Here is a 21,407-nt window from a genome sequence, read left to right on the forward strand (position 1 = left end):
ATTAAAGAGAAACCTGGCAGAGTCTACAATGTATCATAAAGCAAGAAATAACTTCCTAGATAATGTGCTGAGACCAAAAAATTGGTCAGTAAAAAAAATGAAACAATGGTGACATGAGGAAAATAGTCCAATTAATTTCTAGCACACGCTCACGACTTGTGCTGGGTTGATATTCTCAGACTGATAACCTTTCATAAAAATGAAGCGGTTTCAAGAGATCAGCATTAAAACATTTAAAACAACAATTTATGAGGTGGTCTATATTGATTTTATTGAAATCAACTTGCCAGGAAGCTTATAGTTTGCTGACTGCAGCTTTATAATTAGAGTGGTTTTTGGTGCTCATTTAATCTCCATGCAATGCAATGCAATGACTGTCAGTGTTTTGGGGGCTGAAAATATTTCCAAATAGAGAAAATCTGTGTTTCTTGTAAGGAAGGTTAAAGTGGAGAAGCCTACTTTCAGCCAACTGACTCAAAATGTGCAAAAGGTTTAAGGGTTGGGATTACCCAACACTACTGTTGCTGACAGTCCTTTACGGACTCCAATGAATCAAAGCAGGGAATGGATTGAGGAATCCTCCTGTATCCAACTCTCACTCCACCGAGACGGCTTGGTCCACAGCTACAAACTTACTGTTAAAAGATCTGCTACTTGACAGCTGGACGACAGAAACCACAGCAGCAAAATGAGGGCTTAATATTAGACAGGTGGTCATGCTGCTATGTTTGATCAGGGTATACACAGAGTGCCAGCTGCAGCTCATAGCCCAACTGGTTTGACAAATTCAGGTCAGAGCCAGCCCAGAGGACAGAGAAAATATGTGAATGAAGACGTCTTTGCAGAGACACAGGATGTCATGCTTTCTTTGTGACTCACCAAGTTGCCCGACTTCACCCTGTTATTGCTATATCTTATTCTTTTTCCATAAAGCTCTCTCTCCTGCTTCTTTGTTCCTGAATCTTATTATGCTTCACTCCTTGGAGCATTTCAGTCTCTCCACTGTCTTGTGTCTGAGAACGCAGTAGCTATTTTCTATTATCTCTCTCTTTCAGCCTGCTCATCGGGTCATAGGTTTGGAATCTGGGACATTTTTGAAGCGCAGCATGTTGTCCAACTGCATGTGTTTGTTTCCCACTACTGCATCATCTTTTCATATGGCCCCGTTGTGCAACATTCTTGATATTGTCACAAACCTTTACTTTAAGTCTAGTCTAATATAAGAGATCAGAGTCATTTTAAATGTTTATTATGAATATTTTTTTTAGTCTATCAGTGTCCCTCATGAATTACAAAAAGTTAAGATAAGATCAATATGTCATGCAGGTATTTATTTGTACTGAAAATTTTCAAGAAGCAGTGTTACTGTAACTTTATTGAGTGAGTTCATTGTGAAAACTGATCACTATTCTACAGTACATATCCCATTAGTCCAATTGGTATCTGATACTCTTATGTGTTCTTGCATTATTAGAAAAATGGTACCATTTACTGAAAATTTCCATAGATATTAAAGTAAAACATTAGAGCAAATTAAAATGTCCCAAAAAGTCCTCAAACAGATGTGAGTGTACTGTTGCTCCTTTGTGTACGCGGCACACATCGTGAAGCTGTTCTTTTACATTCATAAAGACTCAAGAGTGTTTTGTGGAGATCTTTATCAGGCTATCTTCACTGACAAAAGGACTGGCTTTCCATTTGCCTTTTTTTTTGTTTGATAAGCATCTACATATTGATTCAAACACCTGCCCTCTCAACCCTAGTACACACACACACGCACACACACACACACACACACACACACACACACACACACACACACACACACACACATCTCCCAGACAATGCATCAGTGCCATCTGGTCTGCTTAGACTGTGAAAAAAAAGATGTTTTGTATTCAAGCACCAAACAGAAGGGTGTGTAAGAAGGTAAAGCTCATTATTTCACTGCTGATGCCAGATTCTTTAACTGTATCATTTTAACTGTAACTCAGCTTGTCACTCAGCGCATACACAAACACACACATAGTGCAAAATCTTAAAGACAGCACTTTCTAACTGTGCTTCCTTTCCCATTCACTGTAAAGCCATTTGCATCAGTTCAACATTTTTCACTCACAATCCATCTGTTTTAGATCCTTTCAACAGTCCTATAATCTGTATCAATGACAGATATAAATCCTTAATTACAATAATAAAATCTTCACTTAAGCGATCCGAAGAATCAACAGCAGAAGAGTTGTTCATATACAGCAGATGAACTACAAAAGGTTTTTGAAAAAGGTTTCGCAATTCATAGCTAACTTTATGGTGTGGAAACCATGAGTTTGCGACAGATCAAAGATAAAGCAAGATGCATAGTAAGACAGTGTACAAAATTCTGGAATAATACAATGTGTTTGTGATGCAGACTAATAATAATAAATTATTTAAAAATGTTCCATCTTTAATATTATGCATACTCTGTAAAATTAAACTAAAACACATGTTGTAGGGAGAAAATGTAAAAAATAAACAGAAGCATTAATAACAGTTGCATACAAGTGCACACTGTTAGACCAGTGGTTTGTTGAAGCAATTTTTGATCCAATTAAAGAATCAGTCTCCTTTAGGGCACACATATAATTAAATATACTGAATCTGATTAACCAGTAAGGAAGTTTATTTTGTTGACATTTGCTCACTTGCATGCTTTGGCTAAAGGCAGAAGAAGGGTACAAACTGAATAAGTCCAACCAGAATAGGTCCAACCAGGCACTTTGGACAGCTAAATAGTTGCCATGGGAAATTAAAGGATATCTCAAACATGCATGAAAGAATCAAGGCAAAGCACCATGTGTGTTTTTGATAAGGGAATAGCATTATAACATGATGTAAAGCTCAGAAAAGTCGATTTTGTATGATTCTGCCCCTTGAAGACAAAACTTGTGGTGTTTTACATGCAACAGAGCCTCTATCATAAAGCATTTCCATCATCATCCTCCAAAGCTGAGCCAATCTTTGGTCAGGGCTGTACAGCAGGGCTGTAACAGCGGTTCACTTCAGCTGCTCACCTTAAAAACCGCCTGCTCACGGTGAATCATGGTGGTGGAACCATTGTGACCTAGTGCATTTCTTTTTTAAACATGAAATTAGTTTGTTTTTTTTTTTAGCTTATAAAGATATCACCAATCAGCTCGGTCTTAAAAAAACTCTCTGGGTCTATTATGTTCTAAAACATTCAATGTTTTAGAATTACCTAAATAAACTTCTAAACTAAATCTGACAGAAAATCTGTGGAGGAGGCTGGTATAAGAAGATGCCCTCACCATGCAAGAGATTTGGAGATTTTTTTTGCAAGATAATGTCATCAAATATTTCCAAGTCTACATCTGACAGACCCCTACTACAAAGTCAGAATACTGAAGTCTAATCAAAATATGCTTAAATATTAGTTTATATGTATGTACACTTGTGTAGTGATAGTACTGCATTATTCTTTTGTCACCCTAACTAAAAAAGATTTTGAAATATATTTGTGAATAAACTAGTTAGTTACTGATGTAGCAAACCCTGTCAGAATGGTCTTTAAAGTATGACTTAGAAAAACAGTGGAAAGTCTACTTAAAGCTCTAAGTAGTACTAAACAGAATCACAGGAATCTTACAAAACAGACATTTGCTCAAAGATGTACACGCGTGTCTTCTTCAGCAGTTGCTATTCTCACATTTACAGTGGAAGACATTCTGCAGGCGACACTCTCCCAGCCTGAATTACAAGAGAGGGGGTGTGGAAAGATATCTGCTCTGAGCATGGAGGAGGCAAGACATGATGCAAAAAGTCCTATATGAAAATCCTTGTTTCCTGAACGATGCTGCTTGCTAAGGAAAACTGTAGTAATGCTACAGTTTTAACATCAGCAGATCAGACGTAGTAACAGTTGTCTCTCAAAGGACACATTTTGACATTTTGTCACTGAAACTGGGGGAAAGGTCTTGTGAATATAATAAGTATATTTTGTATTGTATTCTCAAGCAAATCTCCCACTCATAAAATAAAATGCATCCTGAAAATAACCTTTAATTAGACTGAAACCAACACCAACAAAAGAGTTGGTACATGAATAAAAGCTAATGTGTAATTCTTCTAACTGGTCTGTTTGCAGTGGTGCAAAGGTGGGATGTATTGCAAATATTCTATAATCGATACAAATTCAACATTTCTTTTAATTTTTGTAAAAAAAAAATTTAAAAAAATCACATTATATTTGGTTCCCATCACAGTAAAAGTTGGTGCAGGACTAAATCAGCATTGTCAGCCATATGACATGTGAAATGATGTCCTAGTTTCCATCTTATGCTTTATGATAGTATTTTTCTTGATTTAGCTCCCTGTACTGGTCTGCATCCTTCACTGTTGGACCCACTCAGGGACCATTTATTAAACAGGCCTTTCAAGGATACAGCTACATAATCCTTTAGACTCCCAGCATATAACAAGACACATTGGTGCGAATATGACTCATGCACGGCACATTGAGGCATATTTTAAGGTTATGCAAATGGTTTAGATTTAGCTAACTAAAACTAGCACACAAAGATGATGACAGCGTAAGCTAAATTACATTTTTACTAAATATGCTAATATTAAATGCATGGTTTAAACGGTTTCTTCTGAGCTTCTAGATGTGACATTATCCGTCCTGCCAAATTAGTCATGAGCTGCTGTATGCAGTGAGACTATCTGCTTCCTTTATGATTTGTGTACTGATCACCTAAGAGTGTTAAATTCTGACCTGTTAAAAGAAGATCCACAAATCTTACTGTTCATATAAAAACATTGTTTGAAGTCTGCTTGAAACATGGCCAACAATAAACACGTTGTGGAAAAGAATCAGTATGGACAATAAAAGTATATCAATAGCGCTGTAGTGGATGGAAGACTTAAGAGGTGATCCCCCAATTTAATTTCTATTCAGGGCTTTGTACATCTGGTAGAGTTTGAATCATGAGTCTGGTAGTGGCACAATCTTGCTGTGAGGATGCTTTTCTTCATCAGACAGGGAAGCTGGTTTGAGTTTAGACAAAAACTGGGAGACTGGGACAGAGGTTCACCTTCACACATACAGCCAGAACCACAATATTAGGATGGTTTGATTCAAAGCTCATTCATGTGTTTGTTTGGCAGTCAAACTCCAAACCTTAACTCAACATCTAATCTGTGGCAAGACTTTAAAGCTCTTCACCCAATCAGAGCTTGATTATTTTGCAAAAACGAAAGGCAAAAAACAGCAACCCCCAGATATGCAAAGCCGGTAGGGAGATGGGTACAAGAACAAAAAGGGCCACAACAAATGATTTAATCAGGGGGTTCAGAATAAATGACGCAGACAATACTTTTCAGATTATATATGTATAATTAATGTACAATTCTTCTTCCACTTCAAAATTATGTGCTGCTTTATGGCGACAGATGGTGGAACAAATCAAGTGGTGTGAATACATTGGAAATTTTATTTAAAAACAAAATATACAGATTCTCATAACATGTTTTTGCACTGCAGTTTAAACTTTGTCCAATTTTTTCTTCGAAAATCTCAAACGTGAATATGGTCTGCACAAAGTGATCACACACTGACAGTTCCTGTTGTGTGATGAGAGGCTGGGGACTTATGAATATAATATAAATGTGAGGCAGACAGAAAGACTGATAGGAAGTAGAACTGGAAGAATTGGAGCAAAATAGAAGGAAGGTTCAGCCAGACGGAGAGAAAGCAAGAGCCGTCTTCCCCTGCCATCCCATCTCCAGGCTATCAGTTATTGATTACATGTAGAACAAGCAGGCTCCAGCTAATAACACAGACAGCGGCATGGGACACTGTAATGTGGAAAACTGCAAACATGCACATTTGAAAAACAAACCATGTATACACAAGAGAGTAACAGGGATGGATTAAGGTGAGAGACAAGTAGGGGTAGTGCCTTTGAAGTAATGGAGGAGGCTTGGGGGGGCTTAAGCTGCATCACCTTGGTTATAAAACTCATTTATTCCCTTCTCTCTTCCTTTTTTTCTGCCATTACAACTCAAACTCCACTGTCCTTCTCACATTCCTCTCTGAGCCTGCTTGTGAGTCCTCTGCAACATTTTGACACATTCCACAATGTCACTCATCCCATTTTCATCTCTTTTTTTTTTTAAATCACTGCCTTTCTGCCTCTCGCTCCAGTGCGACCCCCAGTCTCCCTCCATCTGTCCTTCTCTCCGACTAAAACGATCCTCTCTCTGCATTGGTCCGTCTGTGGTTCATGAACATACCAGACACTCGTGGGTTCTGCACCTCTGCGGTTCCGTTTCATCTTTCTTTCCGTCTGCCGCTACCTGCCGCATTCACTGGTCAACTTTTCACATCTGCAGCGGCTCCTCTGCAGCATGCTCACACACCCACTTACAGCACACACACACACTATCCAAAGACACAAAAATGCTCATTGGAAGTTCAGACTGTGCTTCCCTGACAAGTGGATGACCACAATTTGCTGCATAATTATCATAAATTTAAGCATATGAATTATTAACACAAGGCCAGCAGTAAAAAAGACAGAGAGACTATACAAAATAGAAAATCCAACAAAATTGGCATCAGGTGCACAGGAAAGGTTCTCTGAATGGCTACTTACAACATTTGATGAAATGGTAGTGAGACATTTCTGCGTTGGTCAAGCAGGCAGAAAGGAAGGTCGGAAGTCAGAGAGTCAGGCAGATTTTAGGCAGCCACAGGTCTCAGAAAAACTAACTAATGCAGAGCTCGTAACCGGCACTATGCATTATTAATCTAGTTTCTTCCATGCTATCCAAACTCCGGTTCCCCTGTTTGCATTATTCACCAATTGCAGCAGCAGCAGCTCCGGTTGCAGCTCATGCAGCCTCTACATGCACGCAGTCTAAGACCGGCACACATTCACGCAGACATACACTCATTCCCACACAGCCATGCAGTACAACCCCTCTATCAACCCGTCAGCAACAGGGAGCTGCGGCTGCCTCTGCCTCCTCTCGCCCACAGCCAGATAACGGGCTGCACGACGTCTTCCCTGCCATAGCCAACGCACGTGTTTCACTGGCGTCACTGACAGACAGCCGGTTCATCCCTCCTCCCGCTCAACACACCCCCATGATGCAATGCTTCTTGCCTCCTTACACTCCCACTCTCCTAGTCTCATTTTCCCCTCAATACACATTCGCATATGCATCGGCATACTACTGTACTCTACATTTTAAGCTAAAAAAAAAAAAAAAAGCAGAGGCAGATTTATTCATGTGGGTTCTAACAGGAGAGATAGCAAATAGAAAAAAAAGCAGGCATAACAGAAGGGAAAATGGAAGGAGAGATACAGTAGAGGGAGCAGGAGACAGATAATCAAGTGAAAGGAGGATTCCTCGAGAGGTGGAGCGTTAAACCTGACAGAACGATAGCTACAGCCAGAGAGAGCAGAGGCTGCTGCAGTGCGGCTTTTGGAGTAATGACAGGTTAAATGCTCAACGATGATTTGGAAACTGTTACCAAATTAACTATGCGTAGCAGAGTATACGACTGTGTGCCATAATGGTACGGCTTGACAGCTACACATCAACACATAGACAAATGTGATTGTCAGGATGTACAAATGCATGACATAAGAAATCCAAGACTGATATATAATTGAAAAACATTGTGATGACAATATCATTAGCAATAATTCTGCATTTACTTTGCTCCTAAATCAGAAAGGTGCAAATATTGTCAGGTGTAATTTGATGCAGCTTTAATTTATTTTACACAAGGTTTTTAGACAGTAGTAGATGATGATGGCTGTTAAATGAAAGGATCTCCTGTAGAGGTATCTGTCTGATGTGTAGATACTGAAAAGACTGTTATTGTATATTAGTTTCAGGAAAAGGATGTGAAGTGTTGTTTGCAGTTTTTTAAATTATTATTTTTAAGGAATTTAAAAACATATTGGTGTTAATGGTGCAATGTTTTGAATAATGAAATTTGCTTTTTATTTGCAGTACCTTTCTACTGATGGTGGGGCGTCAAGGCAACACGTATTTAAGAAAACATTTGAGCCATTCCAAATGGCGCCCAATGTCCTTGAGAAGAAGGAGCGTCAACTTAAAGCTGCCCAATAAAGAGCTGAGTTCTTGAACCAAGAACTCAATCGTGCTCTTGGAAAGGTGGGAGCAGCTGAAGCACAACGTGAGAGTCTTCAGTCTGCAGCTGCTTTTTATTCCAATGGTAGGTATATGAATGTTATATAATGTTGGTTAGGTTGTATAAAATAATGATACAGATATTCACCTCTTTCCAGTCAGTATTTAATGGCTGCCCCTTTGTCTTTGTCGTAAAAAAAAATTTTTTGTGCTAAAATCTTTTAGAGCAAAAGTGGCTTCCACGCAGACCTGTTGCATGGAGGAAGCTGGGCCATCCTGCTTCGAGGAGAAAATTAAAACAATTTCTGTGTTAATTTTATGATTGTTTTGTAACAGTGAAGTTTTATTTTGTTAATATTTAAGTTAATTGTTTAAAATAAGGTGAGTCCCATAGTTTTATTGGTTTATATTATTCGTCTTTTGTTAGTCCAGTTGACATTTACTGTTGTTAATCTGAAGAGACGTAACCTTGAAGCCTCCTTGCTTCATTACCACAAAACTAAAAGATCTAATTTGATTTAAATTGAGCTGTGAATTTATGAATTATTTTGAATTTATCGTTTGAAAAATCAATCAAAATGTATGACATTGTAAAAAATAAAAGAAAAAGTTAATTATCTTTATTCTGGCATATTTTCCTTTGCGATTGTGCTCCTACTTTGGAACATCTCCCATATCATGAGAAGGTCAGCCCTTTTTAAAGGCTGAACTCTCATCCATCATGGTATCTTGATTTTAAAGGTTTGCTCAAATTAGGGTATCAAGAATCGACTCAAGTGTGGTTAATGCAGAACAATAAATGGAGTAAGGAAGTTACTCAATGTAACTGAAAAAAAACTGGGCATGAAATGACCAAAACTGCAAAAGAGGAAACTAACCAGCACTAGTCCCAGCGACAGCCTTCAGCACAGTAAAAAGCGAGGGTCAATTCCATGGAGGAGCGCTCTGGATGCTAAGGATGTTTTCCTTAGCATCCAGACCAAACATATAAGGTGTTTGGTGTGTTTAAAACTAAATCTGATTTGTTTCTCTGCTTGGTGTGGTGTGTTTGGGAAGATGTGAACATGACAATCGAACTATGAGGAACAAAACAAAACACAAACTCGGTTTGAATGAATTGCATTTTCTCTGTCCTTCAAAACAAGGTCACCTAAATACAGATTTAGGTGCATTTATTTTGTCCCATATCTAACATTGTTTTTCCTCTTCTTTTGTTGGCTTTTTGCTGTAGCTTAGTTGCATCTTATTTTTAAGGAAATCACATTGTGTTGGCCTTGATGCTAATGGAAATACCTCTATAAATAAAGTCTAACTTACTGATTGATTGAGAAAGAGAAAGAGATGGATGAGTGTAAAACAATTTAACCTAGCCCGCGGTCACATGGCTGAAGACGGATTATGACACACATTTGGTGCTCGCCTGTCTAGAGGTGATATAACACATTCAGTCTTCTGTGAGATATTCTAAAGCCACTGTTTCACCAGTGTTGTCAAAACATGAGCAAGAGAAGATGGAATAAACTTCCAAGGAGAACTGGTGAGGTTCACTATAATGACGGGGAAAGGAGGAGAGCAGTAGAGCGAGATTTAAAGGGAATGCGATATAAACTGAGGAGCTGCTGGATGTGTGTAAAAAGTCTGGATGCTCGAGTAATTCCTGTCACAGGAAATCAGGTCAGAGGTACTATCCATTGCATTTGCTCTACAAATGCAACATCTACTTGCAAAAACCAGCTGCCAGATTTTAGTATGCAGTGTTTATATGTGGTTAGGTTTTACTACAGTGATGACTTAATCAGTCACACAGCCAGAGTTATGCAAACGGCACACTCATTTACACCTCTAATGCCCTTGCAGTATTTTTAAGCAAGGGTAACAAAACGTCTGCCGCATTAAGGCTTCCCTCATGGCATCCAGACCTCGCAGCACAAGCTCTGACAGTGAAATGTCAACCTTCCCCTTTTCCATCCAAATCCAGCAGTTGCTTGTGAAATCTTTATAGTTTTAGCCTCAGCAAAAATGTGCCATTTAGATACCACAATACGAGACGGTGACATGCTTGAACACAGACACAAAAGGTAAAACAAGGTCTTAGTGTGAGACATCCTGCTGCTAGGCAGGTGCTCTGTGAATGCAACAACAGCAAGATAATGGGTTGATGTCACGTTCCAACAACTCCCACCTCTCTGCAGTTACAACTAGGTCAAGCACCTGAGCAGTGAGGTAGATAGAGGGCATGCACAGAGTGAAGAAAATTAAGAGAATACACAGTAGGACTCCATCATGCACGGCTGCTTTTTAAAATAAAAAGGTAACAATCGCTGATGACACTTTTCAAAAAATATAAATTCAAAGGACAACTTCTTTATCCAAATGTACTTGTTCTGTTGCAGCACTGAACAGTCACAATGTTAGATTTTTTTCTATTCCCACAAAATGTCGTAGTTAAAAGCTTAATTGAAGATACTTGTCTTTTACTTGGTAAATGTATTTTGGGTTGATAAACAAAACCCTCCTTGATATAAATGTATAGAAATATAAAGTCATCTCCACAGGGAAAAGTGAAAGTGATTTATCTGTATAGAAATTGGAAATGCAATTTCCATTTCCATTTCATTAAAAGATGCATTTTTTACAAGTCGCAGTCCAGTTTTAGATGAAAGAAGATGAACCGAAGGTTAAACCAGTCGACGTGCCAGCAGAAGTTATGACGGTTCAAAATCAAAGCATGTTTGTGAACTTGGTTGTAATATTGAGAACTTTCATGACGAGTTAAAAATGACACATTTTGACATGTCATGAAAAACAAGTATTTGATGAATTGCTAGGTTTAGGTGACAAATTATTGGTTCTTCTGAGAATCACTTTTCAGAAATATTTTTTATTCAAACAGAGAAAAAAAAACTTTATTTCAGTCTACCATAAGTCACTACTGCACATGACCCCAATTTCAACAAATGAATAAATACATGAAGCATTTCATCTCTAGGTAAAGTACTATAACTTCAGTTTGTGTGCTGTAGCTACATGTCTGGATGAACTATCAGCTGCAAAAAGCACACAGACAAACAAAGAGATAAACAAGAATGAAGAGGTGTTGCTGAATATTTAAAAAATGTCAGCAATGGGATCATAATAATAAATGTCAGATAAATAATACTTTAACATTGCCACACTGTGTATTTGACACCGTACCATGTACAATATTTGCACACATGCACCTCGGCTACAGAATTATCACAACTGGGATTCAAGTCTCCCAGATATGACCTAATAATAACATTACGTAATCTGATGCAACACTATTGAAAGCCTTTGCTCACCCTGCACACTTGCAGTGACGGCACCTGATCTAAGCGTTGACTGACTCAAGTGTGAATGGTAATATGGATTTTGTTTGGGTTACAGCTGAAGTGAGACATCTTGGACTCGTGTGAATAAGATCAGCTATGTTTTGTGCCATCTTTGACAAGTACATCTCATTTAACTCCCATTTTAAACTCATGTGGAATCAGCTTCCAGTCTGTGAGGCAGAAACACTGTCAACTTACAACCAAAATTAAAACTTTGGCTCAGGTCATGTTGAGATGTCTGTGTTGAAATAAGCTGAAATATGCTTAGGTTGCTGGAGGACAAACTGACCATTTTCACCGTTAGTTTTTGGTTAAACTAATGTTATCTTTCAGGGTTTTTTTCTAAAGGAGTTACATTTGGCCTGGTGTTCTGTGATGCTGTTGAACCTTCCTGGAAGGGATCATCAGCTAAAATATTGCTACAAGTAATAATAGGCTTCCTTTCTATACACTTGATCCTATCTTTTTCAAAGAATTTCAGTTTACCGAAAGTGTACATTCAGGAGGATGAACTAATGTTGACAAATGATGGCAGCTAGGTTTGCTAGATAGTAAACTTTTCACCTATTTGAATAATAAACTGAACTTGACTGCATTATTTAAACAACTGGAAAGAAGTTGAAATGTAAGTAATTTAACAAATCTATTATTATTTTTGTTGTTGTTGGAATGCAAAGAGTAACAAAATGTTAATATCTAAATTTAAATATTTGAAATTGGTTAAATAAATACTAATGTCTTAACCTTGTCTTGGAATGTTAACCCAAATTAAACAAGGCAATAAGGAACCTAATATTAATAATGAATAACTAAGAAATGTAATAAATGAAATAAGTTAAGATATTTACGTATATATATATATATATATATATATATATATATATATCAATACCACTAAAATCTGAACTCCTCTGTTTTTTTACAGTTGAGGACTCAGCTGTCAACAAAAGACATGAGGAAATGACAAAGCGGTAACATCTGTGCTGGTAATTGCTTGAAGATCGGGATGGAGATTGAGCCCATTTATCTTTGCTGGTCAGGAGAAATAAGAAATCACAGTGGCATTACAAAAAGAGCAGAAAAAGACGTCAGAGTCAGGAGAAATTAGAAAGACAAATGAAGAAAATTAATAATTGAAACATCCGAAAGAGACTGAGGGGAGCTGTAACAATAACTTATGAGTTAATTTCTCTCTTTTCTTTTTCTTCTTTTATCCACAATGCATCTAACCTTCTTCCTTATGGATCCATTCTTTTTTTAAATTGCTTTTTCTTCCATCAACCACTTCATGCTGGAAGAGAGTTCAGCTCTTGTTTGGCATTTGTCTGTCTTTTACTTCTCGCTCCCGGCTTCAAAACGCAGGCACAAAAGACAACACTTGAGCACAAAAGACACATGCAAGCCTCAGCAGGAGACAATCAATACCCATGACAAAAAAAAGAGAAGAAGAAGAATAGCACAAACCACCGTAACAGCTTTGAGTCAAGCAGTTCCCAGTACAGGGACAGCATCCTCCTACTCAATGATTGTGTTCCCTGACGACTGAGGATGAAACCAATGACCACTGGCAGACGCACAAACACTGTTCCAGTGAGTCACAGTCAGCCGACAGACTTGTGCACAGTTGGCTCCAAACACTAGCCCACATTACCACTCAGCTTATGCTCACAAGCTTTACACAGAGCTCCTCCAAAAGTCAAGCACCAATCATCAGTAAGATGCCTGTTCTGTTGTTCTTTTGAGCAAATGTGCACAAACAGTGACATTCTGTGCTGTTCCATCTCTCACAGACATTTGTCATCATTGCCCTCAACCATTGGTTCTGGCTTCACAGAAGTAATTTCCAGAGGAATGGAGGCAGAGGAAAAACAAAACTTGAAAAATGATGTGTGTAATAAGACAAGCTGGAGTGAGTTTGACAGAAAAACATTACACAGCTCGCATCATGCTCCTATTTATCTGCTGAGAGCAACAGAAAGAAAATGTTGAGATGTCTTCAAAATGCTAATTATTGACCTAGACTGGAGACAATCCATTTCCAAAACCACTGTTCTGGATTTCAGATAAAACTATATTGCTCCTGATGTTATTTCTTTGGTTCTGTGTTGGTCTGTGATAAACCTACTATTTTACATCACAGAAGTGTGACATAGACTTTTCAATATGAATTAGGCAAAATTTGCAATGTTCATTTTTTAATCCAAACAAATGTTGCTAATTAAATCTATCTTTTGCATTTAGGATAATATCTGTTCACATCTTCTCCACAGAACCCCAGTTAAAAACAGACTTGTACCAATATAATTTATGTTGCAAGTGTATTCTGTGGATACTCTATCTATTAGTCTACTTGTTTACACTTCCTGTGTCACAGGGCAGCTGGTGCCTATGCAGGTATTTAAAACCTGAATTACAGTTTCTCAAAAACTTTAAAAAGTAATCAAAAAGAGAAAGAGGCCAAAATGGCAAAAGATTGAGACGTATATCAAAATTTACTATGTAACCAAACTTGCTCAGAAGCTCTAAAGTGCATTGGCCTAGATCTAGCATCACATTATTACTTACCACATTAAAGGGGAAGAAAACACAAAACTTTGATGGATTGCTTGCTACCGTGGGGAAGTTTTGTGCTCAGACAAAATAAAAGTCCAAGTCTCTTCCATTCCTCTACACTACTGACCCACTTGTGCCCCCAGCGATTCTGCCTAAAAGCTGGCATCCATGCACTCAAATGAGCTCTTAAACAGAAACATGCCAGCATCGCCTTAAATGGTCTGCCCTCAAACCTTTTAACTTCACTGGTCTCTCTTTAAAACATACCATGGGCAAGAAGTTTCTTAGAGCATGACTGTATGCATAAATGCACCTTGCATCTAAGTCTCCTACACCTGGCAGTGTCATTTCTTTTTACTCAGTTTCAAATTAAATTGTAGGAAGCAGCCTCATGTATATTCATCTTCCCTCATTCATAATGGATGCTCCGAGCCCTCCGACAGAGCCAATGCTGGACATGGCGATTACTCTGAAAATAATATTTCCCCTGCTGAGTTTAAACCCTTATTGCTTTATGATTCTGAACTCAGTTAGTACTCACCGCTCTATACTCTTGCTGAATAAAACAGTCATGTTTCGATAAAATTGTTGCCTTGTGCAGATTTAGCTGTAAATCAGAATTAAAAAAATAAATTCTGAATCCAGACCCAGTTGCTGGTCCTATTAAAAGATAATGCTTTATAAATCACCTAAATGTTAATCCTTTGACCGCTCATCTAATCTCTTACATGCCTTTACTCTGCGGCCATTCTGGATGGATTTTGATCGACTTTGCTGTGATTTCTAATCTTCATCGTTTCACGTTACCTCTTTGTCATGCAAGGGTCAATTCAGGGGATTTTCCACATCCATTTCCATGCAAAGTGAGCTACACCTGAGTTGGAATGCCATACCAGCATCCATATCAAAGCATATCACCATAAGTATAAAATATTTAAAACATTAGATTTAAATAAGTAAATGCATAAATATTTAGACATTAAAATGCATAAGACTCAAATAATAGTTGAATTTTCCGTTATTTTTCAAAAGGCTTATGTAGCTACATATCTCCTAAAAGCACAACATGCTTTTAGGAGATCATTCAATTTATTGAATGACAATACATTTTTGGAGTCATTCCCTATTGCATTAAAACCTGTAAAGAGGAGAATGAATTTGAAAGCTTGTGCTTTACATGTGTTCACCATTAAAACTTTGGAAACTATGGAAATTGGCAATACCTGTAGGTAAATTTCTGCATGTAGAACGTGGGAGATCGATTAAGCCACAGCCGAGTCTCAGCATGAAGTGTGGTAGAAACATTCGTCTGTAGCCGCCTACAGACAAACTTTAGACTTTGAAGTATGTGTCCTTTCAAATTATCACATCAGTAAGTATGGCCAAAATAACAAGACAGATGTTCTTCACTGTATGCAATGAGAAACTTTGTCAGATGCTGTTTGGACTAAAATCTTAATTTTCAATATAGTTATGCTCTTAAAGTAAGCACAATTTAACAGGGTGTTTAAATCAAACATTTAACACTGGCAACAAAATAAAAACACTTTAATTTGTGGCCATAGTTTTATGACAGTGATGCCCCAGATTATGAAATCTTCATTCTTTGACAAATTTTGGCTGCATGCTTTGCTACTTTATTCTTGTTTTTTTTATTATTATTATTTTCTTGTAATATTTCTCTACATCTAATATAAAGATAAAATTTTTTAGATTTTTTAACTTGAAATCTGACCACAATTAGTAAAGACCACAATGCAAAAATGCATATACAAGCCCTTTAAATATGATTTCAACTTAATTAATGTAATAATAAAAACATTATGCGGTAATATCTTATTTAAAGTACCATTAGACAAAGTTTGTAATAAACACATTTACTCAAAGTGGAACAGCAGGTCTAAACAATTCGAATTGAAAAACTGGATAAAACGTTGGCTCAAAAGTGAATAGTAGGACTCTTCAGCACAGCAAAGCAGAAAAACAATACAAAGAAAACCAACAACTAAGACCATTACAACAAACAAGTCATCTGTCTCTTACTCTCTCAGACAATCACTCACAACATCAAGCCAAATAAGAGCTTTAAAATCTAGTTGTACTTTTGACAATTCACTAACAACACAGATTGAACACAGGAATCTTTTGGCTACAATCAGCTGTTCATTCCCAGCCAGAAACACACACATTCTTCTCCAATAAGCATCTTGTGATAAATTTAGACACTCTGACAACTGCATGGCACATCTGTCTCTCTCTTCATTCCTAATGACACACATCGGCAGCAGCAAATGAAACATTCACATACATCCATGTTTGTTTCCCACAAGGTTAAGAAAGAAAAGAGAAAAAAATTGCACTTACACCTACAATATTATTCTGATAATGAACCAAGAGTGTGAGAAGTATGAGAGAAGAGAAAAAAAGCAATGCCTTACCAGAGAGAGCCCCTTCCACAGGAGACACCCGTGCACAGAGAGGAGGGAAATGTGTCTGCGTGGTGAAAACCCAGCCAGGATCGTCTCCCCGTGCTACACAAATCAATTTCACACTCTCTCACGTTCCTGCCACTCTGTTGTCATTCATTCATTCCCCTTCCCGTGGTCATGGAAACTCCACCGCTTGCAACCGTATACATTCTTGTACATCTGCCTTTCTTTCTCTCTACGTCCCTACCCGCCCCCCCATTCTCACTCCAGACCCTGGTGAGCCCAGCCTACTTACTCCATCTGAAGGGTGCAGTTAACACCCTCAGCCTCATAAGTACCTCCCTCTTCACTATCTCACAGCAAAAGAAAAAGAAATGTAGGAGGTTCATAGAAGAGGGAGTATCCTGGATTCACCTACGGTAGCCTCTGTGTCTTGGCGAATTTGTGCGCAACGCAGGAAGTTTTTTTTGTCATGCCAAACAAAAAAAAACAAAAAACGAAAAAGCTGTTGACTGATCCATCGAATAGATTTCTCTGCTCGCCACAAAAAAGAATGCATAAACTGCAAGACTAAAAGTGGCAGACAGTTGTATTAGTTTGCTGCCTTCACACGCAACCCCAAATCCAATGTTAAGTCAGATGATGAATAATTAATGACAGCACCATCATTACCATGATGCTTCTTTGCCATTAATGCTGATATTGACCTTGGAGAGGTGATTCGGAAAACCTGGCCAAGATCACAATCTAATAAATAAAAACTGCAATCTCTGTCTATTTGTATGTGCTATTTAAGTAAAACATTTTAAAGAGGGGCCTGAGACGTCTTCGTGCAATTCATGTACAATTTGTGAAGTAATTTGTTGTGTTTTAAGTCAACCTAACGTTGTGTCGTCTAGAAGGCTCAAGAAAAGTAACAGGAGTAACAACATATCTTGTTGGAGGTAAAGAAAGCAGATGAGCGTTTAATGTATAGCACACCAAATCAATCTCACTGACCTTGACTTCAGTTCTACAGATACTTGTAATTAGTGCAGCCAAATTAATTTCCAAACTCAAATGTTGCCACTAAATTTATTTGAGTAATTCAATTAAACAATCTAGCCTAATTAAATTACTAAAATAGTTTTTTTTTATTATTAAAATGGATTACATCCACTTTAATATTTGACTGGAATTTACCTAATTTGAGTCTTTTAGCTGTTGTATTGACTTAATTTCTAGTATACTAAAATCTAACCAAATAAAATGTAATCACCACATTTCTCTGATTTTGTTTGTGGGAGTTCTGCTACTTTTCACGATAAGTCAAAATACAATAAGAATACCACACACTATGAATTTATTGCTGATACTTTTGTTTGACAGAACAGTGTTTGGCTAACCTGAGGACAAACACATGTTGTACCTATGAGAAATTAATTCTACCTGCTATACACAAAAATTAGCTGATTGACAATTAGCTTGTGCAAAGCCCAGATTGTACTACAAATTGGAAACAACTTCTACTTTAATTACAATAACTAACTAACATTTCATTTTTGAAAAGGAATATAAGAATGTCTATTTTCAAGGCAGAATCTTTGCTTTTTAAAAATATACGGTAGTGACCTCTGTAAAAGGTGCAAGTCGCTCACTTAGAAAGGCAGAACATTCATAAAAAATCATTTTGTGAACCTATCATGGCAAAATACAAAATAAGCATCTTTTCACCATTTGGGGTCACTATCATAAGTTTTAATTGTTGTAGATATCATACTAAATATTATACATACTATAAATTGTCGTTGTAAGCATGGAAGCATTATGCTGATGATGAATGCCAGGTAGGAGCTGGGCCATTTTACAGACTTCAACATTTTTTATTTCTAATTGGATGAAAATACAATGCATGAAGCATGAGGTTAAAAAATACACATTGGGCTAGCATAATCTTTATGTCTACCTTTATTTTTTCCTGAACATTAAATAAACAAATAATTAAATAAATAAACAAACCGGAAATGATAACGCTCGGTTTCTTGGCGTTTCGCGTATTTCTAGTTTTTTTTTTTTAAACAAATTGAAACATTATTATTCATTATTGCCATCTGTTGTATAATCTATTGCACGTCACTTCACAGCTGTTTCCAATTAGCTCACCTTAATTCAGTCACTTCCGTCGGGATACAAACGGAACGACGAACGTGTTTTCATTTTCATCGTGTACTATGCCATATGGTGTATAGTGTCACAATTGCTTTGTTTCTTAGGTTTTCTTTTAATAATTCAAATGTTGCCAGCATCCCGAACTCCTGATTTTATTTGCTACAATCTTCAACCACGGCACCTTGCGTGCGACGTAATCCCTGTAGCCATTAAACGTCGAAATACTACCAATACTCATGCGCATTACGTTTTTTCGTCGGTCGCTTTTAGGAAAAGTACAGGAAAATAGATTTTGGTCATTTCTTACCACACACTCTCGTAACTCCTTGGTTGCGAAATTGTTAAAACAAGAAGAGCAACAGTTTTGTCCTCAAAACGATGTTTACTTTGCCTTTCTGCTCGTGGTCTACTAGGTTTAGTCTGTGTTTGGCGCCACCTGCTGATGGCAATTTTAGTCCTGCAGACTCGGTACGTCACAAAAATCTGGACTGAAAGGTGAGTGACCAGAGGCTATGAAACTTGGATAAGAGAGCTAATTTTTTTTTAGTTGTCCTGTCTTTTCTTCAGGTTTGCAAAGTAATTGGCTGGAGTTGCAATGGAAATCTATTCTGTGTAGGCAGCATGGTCTAAAGGTGCTAGAGTGATTATCTGGTGTGATTTGTGTTGTACATTATGCTGCATGTAAATGAGACAACAAACTAAGAAACTTGCTCTGAGTTGGTTTTGAAGGTAGCCCTTGAGGACTATCTTAGTAAAATTATTTTACCAAAATTCAAAACTAGCTAAAGTGGATAGTTTCAGCCTAAGTAGCCATCCTCTAAATCAGGGGTGTCAAACTCCAGTCCTTGAGGGCCAGTGTCCTGCAACTTTTAGATGTGCCTCTGCTGCACCACACCTGAATAGAATAATTAGGTCATTAGCAAGGCTCTGGAGAACTTACCTACACAAGAAGGAGGTAATTAAGCCATTTGATTCAGGTGTTTTGTACCTGTGGCACATCTAAAAACTGCAGGACAGCGGCCCTTCAGGACTGGAGTTTGACACCCCTGCTCTAAATCTTCAATTATACACATTTAAAAGGGAAGACAAGGAGGGCATTATGTAAAGGAGACTTTTTGAGCATTACATCATGTCATTTCCCTTCACCAAAAACATACTTGCAGTGTTTATTTCTTTATGCCTGTTTGAGAAATCCTTGAGTCTCCCTAAGCCAGGAATTGGAAATTCCTAAATGCTTGCTCACACAAAGTCCCGTCTATTTCCACAAAGCTACTCCTTAGAGTTGCAGTCTCCAAGCCAAGTTTGATTAATGATTACTTTTTATAAACAATGCTGCATTTATAAGAAACTTCAAAAAGGACAAAGTAAACAGATCAGCTACTATGGACTCATGCTAAGTAAAGATGACAGTTGCGGGATAAGAAGTTAATTGTTCATAATCTTTAAACAAAGTGTCACTTTAAAAATCCTGAAATATTCTATGAACTCCCTGTGTCATGGTCTACGGTAAACTTTCAAATGTGTAAAGGTAGAAGATAGAAAGTTTATTAGATTGAGGAGAGAAGGTAGACATTCAAAGAATATTGGGATTGAAGTCCTTTAGAAGCGTGAAATTACAAGGGATACACACACACCGGAGGGAGTCTACAATCTAAATCTGAGGAAATTTCCCCTAGACTGGGGTCTGACTTTCTACTTTACCTTGAAATTATCCCCTGCTTCAGAGCTCTTATCTACACTCACAGAAATGACAGGGAATATAACAAGACTAGGAGGCAGTCCTTTATCACCACTCACGCTATAAGTTCCTTCCTTCTCAAGTACATTATCTTTACCTCAGATCCTCTTGCTTTTACCTAACCATCTTCTGCCGCTTGATCAATCTCACCTATATGGTTTTTTCCATCCATACTCAGTACACTCTTGTGGTTTTTATTTCTCTGCTTAGCAGATGGGGATACATCATGGCACTGACAGAGGGGGGTATCAGTCCCTATTACTTTCAGTTGGTTAAGGTTAAACGTGAGAGATGACATGTTTGACATGAGGCACACAAACATCACAGCTAGACTCTATCTTTCATCTCTACAGAAACTTCCCCCCACAGCTTCTTGGCAACATCAAAGCAGTGTTTTTAAAGGGAATGCTTAACCGATCTTGTTCAAATCATTAGCATAGCTCTGCAGCCGGGCTTGTACTCAGCACTCTAATACACCCTATCTAGCTACAAGCAAAAGTAGCGGGTAGGTGGACAAGTATTTGTGTGCAGTGAGGGGGAGGGTCAGTGTATGAGTGACTGCGTATGTGTGTGTTATCCACTTAATGTTGATGGGAGCACTGAAGCGGCTACTTTTGATGCACCTGCCCAGCAGAAAAAGAGCCAGATGTGCTAGTGGTTGCTCTCATCTTTTTGGCGGGCCTCTCTTTCCATTTGTGGTTGTCCTGCTTGCTGAAAAGCATCTTCACTGCCCCCAACATGCTCCATTAGTCATGTTGCAAAATCCAGATTTCAGTAACTACACCTACACAGAGAATTATCCTAATAACATTTAAGCCTCCACGTTCATGGGTCGTGTTGTGTTCGTACCGAGAAATTTGATAACATTGTTGAATAAAATGCACATTTCTCCTTCCAGTTTCAAACATTGGATTAATATTAATTTATACATACACTCACGTAGCTACAACATGTCCTAGCAAGCCCAGACGCTGACCCTGACACTGATTTTCTTTCTACTGACACAGCATCTAATGA

General features: G+C 37.9%; 1 protein-coding gene across 5 annotated transcripts in view; it reads right to left on the reverse strand.

The window, feature by feature from the left end:
• Window positions 1–21,407, reverse strand: part of myo16 (myosin XVI) — a 111,214-nt gene that overhangs the window by 85,034 nt on the left and 4,773 nt on the right. The window contains exon 1 of one of the 5 annotated variants that reach the window (XR_532800.3): window positions 6,657–7,189. The exons of 1 other annotated variant lie outside the window; for it this stretch is intronic. Coding sequence is in view for 1 of the 4 variants with exons in the window: in XM_008401505.3 (XP_008399727.1) it covers window positions 6,657–6,684 (28 nt within the window). In the remaining 3 variants the exon portion in view is untranslated. Of the gene's footprint in view, window positions 1–6,656; window positions 7,191–16,513; window positions 16,747–18,959; window positions 18,979–21,407 lie in introns of those variants that run through there. 3 more of the 5 variants (XM_008401529.3, XM_008401512.3, XM_008401505.3) reach the window with 3 other exon arrangements.

Source organism: Poecilia reticulata, chromosome 2 (genome assembly GCF_904066995.2).
Source record: "Poecilia reticulata chromosome 2, P_reticulata-male-v2, whole genome shotgun sequence".
Lineage (NCBI taxonomy): Eukaryota > Metazoa > Chordata > Actinopteri > Cyprinodontiformes > Poeciliidae > Poecilia > Poecilia reticulata.